The following is a 10372-nucleotide window of genomic DNA, read 5'->3' as shown; positions in this document are numbered from 1 at the left end:
CCAACCACTGTATTTTTCCCAAAAGAACTAAAATATCCTCATCTCAGGCTGGAGATCTGCCTCTGGCCTCCAACCACAACACTCCCACAGACTCCCCACCTAAAATTTGTAGGAGACAAACTCCATTGTTGTGATTAACACACTATGTGGCCCCCCTAAAACCTGATATGTCAGGCCAGCCTTATAAAGAGCTCCCCGGAATATAGCTACTGTGTTGGAAATGGTTCCTCTGATCTCACTTTCTCACAATTAGCTCACGATGCAAAGAACAACAACAACAAAAAAATCAGCTGTACAGGCACCGCCTAGAAAACAGGCTGCTTTGGCTGACAGGTCATACTAGTGGTAGTTAGCTGGCCAAATAAGAGACCAAAATGCCCATGTTCACTTCCAAGTTAGGTGTGAGAGCTCAAAGAGTACATGAAGATCTGACTGATAGAAGTGGGCAAAACAAGGCAAGCAGCATGGGAACAACAATACAACCCCTCTAATGCCTTATAAATAAATTACTTGAGGTAAGCACTGGTGGAAAAAAAAAAAAAGGAGGAAAAAAAAATCCGTCAGCATACCAACATGCTTGGCCAACACTCTCAGAAACAGATTTAAAGTTTATTGTAATAAAGTACTTCAAAAACAAGTTTGCTATGCCAAGATACAAAGTCAAAGATTTTTGCCAACCCACAATATTGTTCATTGATCCATGAAGATTTATAGTTTGTAGTAGGCATCAGTGTTATTATAGGAAAAATAAACCTAGTGCTGTTTGCCATAGCATACTAACAATAAAATCCTGGAGGAGAAAAATGAAGTAAAAACGTACCACAGAACCCAGGACAAAGGTTGCATTTTACCACTCTATTTTGCTAATCTTAAAAGCTTTCAGCTTTCAGCTCATAATCATGGTAATGCTACTAATGTTCTTCTTGTGTCAGAAACAGCCAAGTTCAAAGAAGTCTTGAAATTGTAAACAAGAGTACCACTAGGGGAGTGATCAGCATGCAATTTCTATTCACTTTGCTATTAAATGCACTACTTAAAAGAAACGTAACAAGAGGCAAAAACAAGGTGGGGGGGAATAAAACTAACAATCTCGACCAAAACTGAATTAAGGAATTAAGTGAAGCACTTGCCAAGAACTATTTCCATCTCAGCTTAGGTGTCCAAATCAACACGCAGTTCTAAATAACGAACTCGGCACTCAAAATCCACATAGAAGAAAATGTTTTGTAGAAGTAATACTTGCACAGTTCAACAACCACACCTGGAGTTCAGTGCTGTTCTAAAACAAAGCTGTCCTCATCCGAGATCATTACCTAGGTTTATTGTATTCAGGCTGTGTGTGACGCAGATTAACAATACCTGGACAACCACAACTGTGATGTTTGCTTGCATTAGAAGGGATTAATTCACAAATGAAAGGGTGAATGAGTTCATTCAAAGCTAATGAGAGAATATTTCAGAACACAGGCATCCTTGGAACAAACTACTGGTTTTGATGTGCTACCATCGACAAGGAGAAAGCCGGTTGCTTGGGTTGTTGACAAAGAACAGTTCAACAACGCCTGCATGTGGCTTCTTGTCTTGTGTGTTGTCCATAAGCTTTCTGAAAAAGAGGTTGGTTGTGCTTATACAGCACCTGGCAGAACTCAGTCCTACCTCATTCATGCAAACCGTATCATTTTAAAAATTAGTTACTGTTGTATTCATATAATGCACCCCGTATCAGCACTGTATAGCATTCATTAAACCATCGTGTGTTTTTCCCAGCTGCATATTGAACACACTGAATCTCATGCAGATTCATGAAATACTTCTAGGCAAAGTTAGATGAGCAGTTAAGCAGTCGATTCAAGGAGCTGCCAAAGCACAGCTTTAGTTATTCTACTGATGCTCACAACGGGTATGTGCCTTGTCAGTGGATCCCTTGCAACTTCTGAAATCAAAATGTCTTTAAGAACATGTATGACCAGCACATATTAGACATATTGTTTGGGGTTTTTTTTTAATACTTCTATCAAGGCCCAGTACTAGCGAGAATGGCAGAGAAAACAATCCAGACAGCCCCAAACAATCACCAGCAGTGCTGCATTCTATGGTTCCCTCTTCAGAAAACAGCAGTTCAGGGGCTGGAGAAAGCACAGAGCTTCTACACCCCATTCACTGGCCACCTACTTCTCACTAATATTCTGTGCTGACCCACTGACCATATAATATTATAATCTCAAAACAATCATCAAGAACTTGTATCTGTTTTGCAAGCCAGCAAATGACAAGCTGTAACAGAACTAGGTATATATTTACATATATAAAGCACACTGCATCTGCACAAAGGGCAGTGTCAAGGTTAACAGGTTAAGTTTACACGTACAGCTACCTAAGCATACAAACTTATCACAGCTTCTATAAATACAGGAACATTTTCAAAAGAATCTTTTACGTTAAAAGTTAGAAAGAGATCAGCAAAGGAAATATATAGAGTCAAGAATGCTAGTGTTCTGATAGTCTGCAACTAGCTGTCACAAGTGGTTTGAACCCGGCTCTAATGCCACCGGTTATCGCTTGATCAATAAGTCATTAAGGAGCTAACTACAGCCAGTATCTTGGATCAGCCACTGCTCCGCTGTACAGCCACACAGCAACCTCTGGACCTGAGAGCCCAGGTCATGTGCCCAACCATTGTAGTCTTAGTTTGGGATTGATGTAATGTGGTAATTTAAACACAGATTACATTACAATGACTGGTGATTAAACTAATGAAATATAGAACAAGGTAATTGAACATTTTTTTAGACTCCCAAGAGGGGGATTTTTAAATTATACTCCATAGGTATTAGGTACTCCAAGGTAGTAGGACCCATATAACTCTTACTCACTTTAAGCTTCTCTATCTGCTTTAATATTTGCAGCTGACATAGTAGACATGAGTGACTATTTCTACTGCCAGAAGTAAAAATTAAATTCTGAAGGAAAGTAGCAGTAGCGGTGTTTCTCATGCAACACTTTTGACAGCACTGTAACTTGGGAAGTCATCAATACTGTTTTTCAGGACAGAAATGATTCATCCCTTTTCTCCCTCCCAAGACTGCATCATCCTCTACATGCAAAGCATTTCAGGGACAGGCACAACATTTTTTTGTATGCAGGTAGCGTGATCCACCATGTAAAAACATATCTGTGCCTTATCTTTCCAGATAGGTTCCAAAAGTTTATTTCAAGCTCCAATTAAGATCCAGCTTTTCATTAAGTGTCTCCCAGGCTTCACGGCCTGCAGCAGTGAGTCAGTGCTAGCAGCGAGTCATTACCCTTGTCTCATATTATTTCTGGGAAAGGTGGCTAGATGGGCAGGCTTAAACATCTCCTTCCCTAGGAAGAGGGTAGGGTGGGCAAGAGAAGGCCTCTGTCACTAGAGGTCATGCAGTCTTATTCCCAGTTTCTCCTCTTTCCCCAAGACCACCAGGATACCCTTGGTGCCAGGAGAGTTGCTCTCCAGCAGGCATACGCCTCGCTCCCGTTTTTCCGAGGGATCTCAGCGCCTCTGCTGCTGCACAGCAGCGATGCCAAAGACCTTCCCTCTAAGGCGGCACTCTGGACCAAGTCTGAAAAAAGAAAAGGCAACTTCTGTCTTACATGCAAGTTTTAAGAAAGCAAAAAGGAAGCTGGACTAGTCTTGTGCTTGAGCTAAATCTGAATTAGCACACCAAACTCACAACAGTGCATAGTGAGAATATACAGACCGTCTCCTGTCTGCGTGCAGGTTTCCATGGAGGTAAAAGCCAGGTATGCCAACACGTGCTCATGCCAAACCCAGACTGCCCAGAGTTCTGGGGGCAGTGACAAATGCACCCCCTCCTCAGCCTGGATACAGCTTTCTGAGCCGATTGGTTTCCCAGAGACAGCCCTCTTGCCCTAGGCGACTGGATGCTGTCTTCCTTAACAAGGCAATATAAAGAAAAATAATTGTACACGGGTAGAATTTTGTGAGAACTCTTAACATGTGGAACGCGTGGGAGAAAATGCTCTGTCTTACCAAAGGGGTAACAGCATGAACTTCTGAATCTTTTAACAGCACTGATAGAAAAGTAATTGCTAGCAATTTTAATAATACCAGAATGATTTGAACTCAGTATCTTTGAAATATGAAGCTGACATTTCATTCATTATGCGATACTTAAGTTAACATCCGTAGCAATTTTAAAAAATACCATTCTAGCTACCTGAGAACTCATTAAGTACCCAAGAAAGAGTAAGACGACCTTTAAAATAGAGGTTAGAGTCGGCATTGCTCAGATTTCATAACGCATGCCATATTATGCACACACATGTATGCACACCATAGAAAACAATGAAAATCAGAGTAGAGGTCCAGTCCTAGGAGATAATACAGTCTCCAGTCTAACGACAGTGAGGACAGCCTGCTTAGTTCACTAGGTGCAGCTGTGCTCACAATGTGATTATGTCTTTATCAGGACTGAAGTCTTAGTTTATTACCGCTATCCTTTCGCTTGAAAAAAAAGGGTATACAAGTTTATCATGATCTGACAAAACAAAGCACTTAGAGTCTTTTCATCCTTTCAACTGCCTTTTGTCTAAGCACCCTGAGGTACCGCACTTATTTTAGACCCATTTCCTAAATAGGTAAAACAATGCGGAGGAGCAGTTTGGCTGAGGTCAAACAGCAAGACATGGCAAAGCAGATAAAGCAGCTCAGGTCTCTGCTGCACATGCCACCGCTACGCTTGGCATACCACGTCATTACAGGTGGCAACGAATCATCCCACCCAACCAGCGTGCCTTTCAGCAAAGCTACTGACAGTAGATTTCTGAGCCATAAAGTTTATGTGGTCACACCTTGAGATCACCAGAGCGTGCAGCTTTCTTGCATTTACTATCCCTCTTAATGTTGCCATTTGAAGCAGCAGAGAATGACATTTTGGGGTCAAAAATAACACAAGTTTTAAGTGATTCTTAGCAGTAAACTACATGATTAATTCAATGTTTAAAACCTTTAGTTTGTACACCACAAATACTGTTCCCTTTTTCTAATCCTCTTCGGACTCGGCACTATGATTTAATTCAATCTCAGACTCCTCCTCTCTCTCAGTGTCTGTCGGCCAGCTCTGGCACTTGCTTTTTGCAGGAATTATTTGGAGGAAGGGACAAACATGAGAAGACACATCAACAAAGTGGTGTGATTTTTCCAGATACAACTCTGGCTGAGCCTTACAATGCTGTAACACGTTTGAAACAGCATGAACAAATCTGTCCTTTATTTTCATAAATACACCCCATTTATCTTTGAGGAAAAATACTCAACTGCAATAAAAAAATTTGACAGTTGCATTTGTTTAATTTAAAAAAAAAAAAGAGAGCTGTACTTCTTGTTCAGTGAAGTGTTGCTCATACTCTCCTGACATTGTGCTACAATCAGAAAACCAAAATCCACAGCACTAGTTAAAGCAAGTTTGCCATTTTAATTATTTGCCACAGAAAATTATGGGGAGGGCAGAAAACAAGTGTACTTTGGTAAGATATTCAAGGTTTGCTTCTCTAGGCTAAAATATTCTTTTTCTAGGAAACAAACACGTCATTCTGAGACACACGCTAATCTCTAGAGAGAAAAGAAATCACAACAAACGCAGTAAAAATCCTCACAGGGGCTAGAAGTGGGAGAAGAACGCTTCTGAAGAAACAGGGCAAGTATATTTGTGACTGCGCTATTCATCACCATATTTCTTTGGAAGATTTTTATGTTTTAGATTTGAATGAAAAACACGCAGTAAAAGCCAATTTGAAAAAAAAAAATCTGTAGTTAAACTACATGTGCCCTAACTATGAGCTAACATGATTAGCTCACTTTCTTTTAGGATACCATCTGGTTTTCCCCTCAGTATTACAATGACTTTTTGAGAGGAGCCACTACGCTTAAAACACTTGACTATAAGTCCATATACTGCTTTGCAAAACAGAGCCCTGACCAGATTCACCAACCATCTCATCATATGTACAGTTGAAAAGTATCAATAACTTTTTATTTTACTTGTTTTTCAGTTGCCCAAATTAAGAAGAGGAATTAAAATGAGCAAGCAACGTTTATATGAAGCCATTCTGGCGTGATAGTCACAGAATGCAGAGAAAAGCTAGTGGAAGCAGAAAACCAGGCAGAATTTGCTGTCAAATGTACACTTTTAAAATAGACAATGATAGATGTGATAAAATGTAGCTCATCTCTCCTGGCAAAAATATTCTTAAAACAAGACCGATGGTTCTCCATTTAAACTGTGTGCTGTGGTATGTTTTCACAGTTTGGTGAGAGGCACTTAGTTTCTCACAATGAAATGATCACTTCTGTTATTTGTATCATGAGGCCAAATCTTCCTCTTTGTAATTTGCAAGCAGCTTGAGTTTAAAAACAAACAAAAAAATATATCAGCCTCATAAAAGGTAGTATCAAGTGTATTTCAAGATTGCAGTGGGAGGTGATTTCACTCTCTGGAAACTTGTAGCCGCATAGCTTGGTATATGTCTTAAACAGAATTCCAGCGACCCTCCCTCCAGCTAAGGCATTTCTAACTCCTCCTAAGTTAGAGACACAATCAATTACAGTATCCAAAATTATACCCAATTGATATTATTCTCTCTTGCATGCAATAAAATATTTATAGGTATTTTTAAAATAAGCTTTGCTGGGATCACCAAAGGGGACAACTGTCCTCTCTTTTTTGTTTTAAAGAATGAGGTTTGTTTGAGATTTGATTCAAACCCTTTCACGTCAAGCCAAATGGAAATTAAAAAAACTAATTTGTACAGAAACTTGGAGTAGCATCATTTCCTATTCCACAATGATCAAGAGATGGGCAACAGTGGAAGGAGATCAGAATGCAAGAATGGGTAACACAAATGTTATCCATCAGCAGCTCAGCCCCAAAGGCAGAGAGGCACGCAGGCCTTTCCACTGAGAGTTAATAGTGGCAGAAACCAATTTGTAAGGAATAGGTCAAGGAGCATTAGCCAGGCAAGTTAAGTGACAGAACTCCACTGCCAAAGGATTAGACTATGCTTTGGGTATGGGACAGAACCTCCTACAAAGGCGCATAGCCCAGCATGACTTGCTATTTTTGTTTGCTAAAATAGCCCTAGAACATAAGTTCCTGTCTCAAAAAAAAAAAAAAAAGGAATACTTTTGTATCCTGAAGAAAGTTATTACTAAATTTCCATGACACGAGGGGAGAGTTGGAAAGTAAATAGATGGAAACCTTTTTGTTGCTCTTATCACAGCTGGAAATCAGGAGATATGGCCCTGCATTTGATCAAGTGACGGGTAAAGAAATTTCTTGAAATACAAGAAATTGCATTTAAACATAAGGAAAAAAACCTCTTACTACAAGGGTGACTGAACACCAGAACAGGTGTTCACACATTCCATAATAATTTTGATTTTCCTATTTTTGAAATACATTGTAAAGCTTTACTTTTCATATCTCTAGAATAGAGGCAGCTCCAGTTTGTCCATGAGAAGCTTCTTGAACTATGGGTGTCTTAATCCAAGTATCTTTGGCTTGCATTTTCTTCAGCGGATACAGCTGTAAAATAAGTTAATTTGCAGAGATTCCAGACACTGCGCTTCAACACAAATAACGTACCTATTGCTGTTCATCTTTCAGGCTCAGTAAAATAAGGGGGGTGGGAGGGTGGGGTGTGTGATATTTAAGTCAAGGACCTACCCATAAACCGCAAGACAACGATAAAACAAAAGGAGCATCTCAAAAACTCCGCAGACAGACCAACAGGCAGACAAAATAATATTGAGTCCTGCTAAGCTATGCGACTGCTGAAGGAGCCAGACTGCAAAGTGGAAAATAAAATCAGAGCCAACCAAAGGAGGGAGCCAACTAAGACTGGCTACTTTCCACCACCACATGTCAGGTGAGAGCTAGAGGGATCCATTTTAATAGATCCCCATTCAAATTTGAGGGACAAATATTCCTGGTAAGCTGGTACCTAGAGCCAAATCAAAGGAGCAAACATATGGTTGCTCTTCTGATGAACAGCCTGACAGGAGGGTTGGGAAAGCCCTATCTGCCAAAGGCACATAAGTGTAATTTATATGGTGTTTAATACTGTCCTAGCAGCCCCTGTGAGTGAGAAACTGGAGCGCAGTTACTCTAGGTGTTTTCCAGAGAGGGTGTTTGCCTCAGGAAGGAGTTTCCAAAGGATTATCTTAATTTGGCTCTGGTTGCAACTAAAATTTATCTCTGCACAGAACCAGTCTCGCATGCCGCAGATGAATTAGTGACGTGTTACAGAAAAGGAAGTCTGCTGAGTTGGCAAAAAATGTGTGCATTTCCAAGACTGCTGGAATCTTTTCAGAGTTCAGGCTAATAACTGAAGATACAGAAAAAACAAAGAGAAGTTACACAGGAGAACATTAAATTATTGTCTAGAACTGGGAGTCTGACATTTTTTGATTTGTGGGATGAAAGAGATATTGAAAGCAAAGAAGTCTATCACAACCAGTTTATTTATTTTTTCTAAATATGTAACACTCCTTAATCATTACTAGGAAATAATCATGCTAGCATAACTGGGTCTTAAAAAAAACCCCTACAGGCAGAAAATTAGATACGGAAGCAAACAATTCATAAACCAATTAGCATTAAATGAAAAGCTGCAACTAACAAACAGTAAAAGCACACTTAACAGTTCACCATCAAATACAAGATTTCAGAGACATACTGAATTTCTACAATTTTTAAATGAAACTTTAAAAGGTATTTGATGCATATAGATAGAATATTTGCATGCTAGCATTGTGTTCAATCCCCTTCAGATATAGAATAAAAATGCGCCAGCCTTCAATTTCATCAGATGAAAGTATATGGAAGTGATGTTCAGAAGTACACATTTAAATAAACAAACATCACAAATTCAGAGAAATTGACTTTATGCTTACAGGTAGAATATCTAGTTGACATTCATAGCTCTACATTGTTTTTTATTAGAAAATTATTATTTTGCAGTTGAGTCAGACTGTTAATACAATCTTGCAAAATTGTTGGAATACTGATAAATGCAAAAGCCCTTAAATTATGAATTTAATTTTAGGTAAGACAGAGGGTTTAATGCTCACATTTAACTAGTATGTAAAGCCAATTACAAAAGTCTAGCAAAGAATAAGATTCAGCATAGGAAGCACTGAAGGGATGAAGTTGAGGCTTATTCAGGATGATTTCAATCCCTGAGAAAGATCTGACAAGACCGAAGGAACGTTCTGTCCTGTAGTGGAGCCCGAAAGATATTTTTTTTTCCCCACTACACTGTTCAGCAAACAGCTAACACTGAACAGACTTCAGGTTACCCTTTCATTAGTACTGAGTCATGTGGCGTGCAGGAGGAAGAGGAGAACTTGAAGGATCTATTTCATTGATCTATGCTATACCCAATATAGCTAGGGATACATAAAATGTGTATAATTTCAGTGAACATTATTAGCTTGTGAAAGCCAATCAATTATTTTGCACTGCTTTTATATTTCTTTGGTACTCAGAACAGTGACAATTTAGCATCTTCTTTAGTCCAGGCTGTATTTACAATGAAAAATGACAGCATATTATTATTTAGAGAATAAACTTGTACTGAATAAAAGTTTACAGATTTCAAAGTGTTTCTTTTCTTTCTTTTTAATCCCTCTCTGGCAGGTTAAAAATCAAAGGCTGCAAGTTTACACTGCAAGGTTATCCCACTGTGCATTATACGTTCATGCTCGACTAATACTCAGTGCCACCCCACCTCCCCTCGGTTTAGCTTCATAAAAAAAGGTTCACCCCAGTTCCCAGACACCCAGCTGACAGAGCTACTTACCAATAGCCTGAGCAAGGGCTATTACAACCTCCTGGCATGTTGTGACTTCGGTGACCCCACACACAATTCTCTGGACTCCATCCACCCATACTTTGAGCTCCATGGTTCACCAGATCATCCAAGAGCCATGAATGCAAGTCAGTCAAGTCATTCTTGCAGCTGTACCAGAGATACTGCAGCAGACTTCGCTCAGCAGCTAGAAGAGAGAAAAATCCTGGTGTTTATAGCGAAGCATTACCAATTTAAAAAGTTAACAAATTGACCTTAACATCTATTGGGTAGAAGAGGCAACACAGCCTCCTTTCTTTAAAAATAGTAACAGGAATCAAATGTCCCTTGCCCCATACCAGAAGTTTCATTACAGTTTATTTCCTAAAATATTAAAAGTTATTACAAAAAGACCACCAAGAGAAACAGCATTAAATAAACAACTCCAGAGTAAACTCATAACCCTTTCCAGTAACAGGTGCCCCTCTTCCTTTATATACTGCCTGGATGTCTCAAGGGACTGGTT

General features: G+C 39.4%; 1 protein-coding gene across 1 annotated transcript in view; it reads right to left on the bottom strand.

The window, feature by feature from the left end:
* The window catches only part of RASSF8 (Ras association (RalGDS/AF-6) domain family (N-terminal) member 8), an 18617-nt gene extending 8656 nt beyond the window's left edge, over window positions 1-9961 (bottom strand). The window contains exon 1 of the mRNA XM_009879680.1: window positions 9859-9961. Coding sequence (XP_009877982.1) covers window positions 9859-9961 — 103 coding nt within the window. The remainder of the gene's footprint in view (window positions 1-9858) is intronic.
* Between the last annotated feature and the right edge of the window lie 411 nt (window positions 9962-10372).

This window comes from Charadrius vociferus, unplaced genomic scaffold (assembly GCF_000708025.1).
Source record: "Charadrius vociferus isolate BGI_N301 unplaced genomic scaffold, ASM70802v2 scaffold90, whole genome shotgun sequence".
Lineage (NCBI taxonomy): Eukaryota > Metazoa > Chordata > Aves > Charadriiformes > Charadriidae > Charadrius > Charadrius vociferus.
This window is presented reverse-complemented; position numbering and strand designations above follow the sequence as displayed.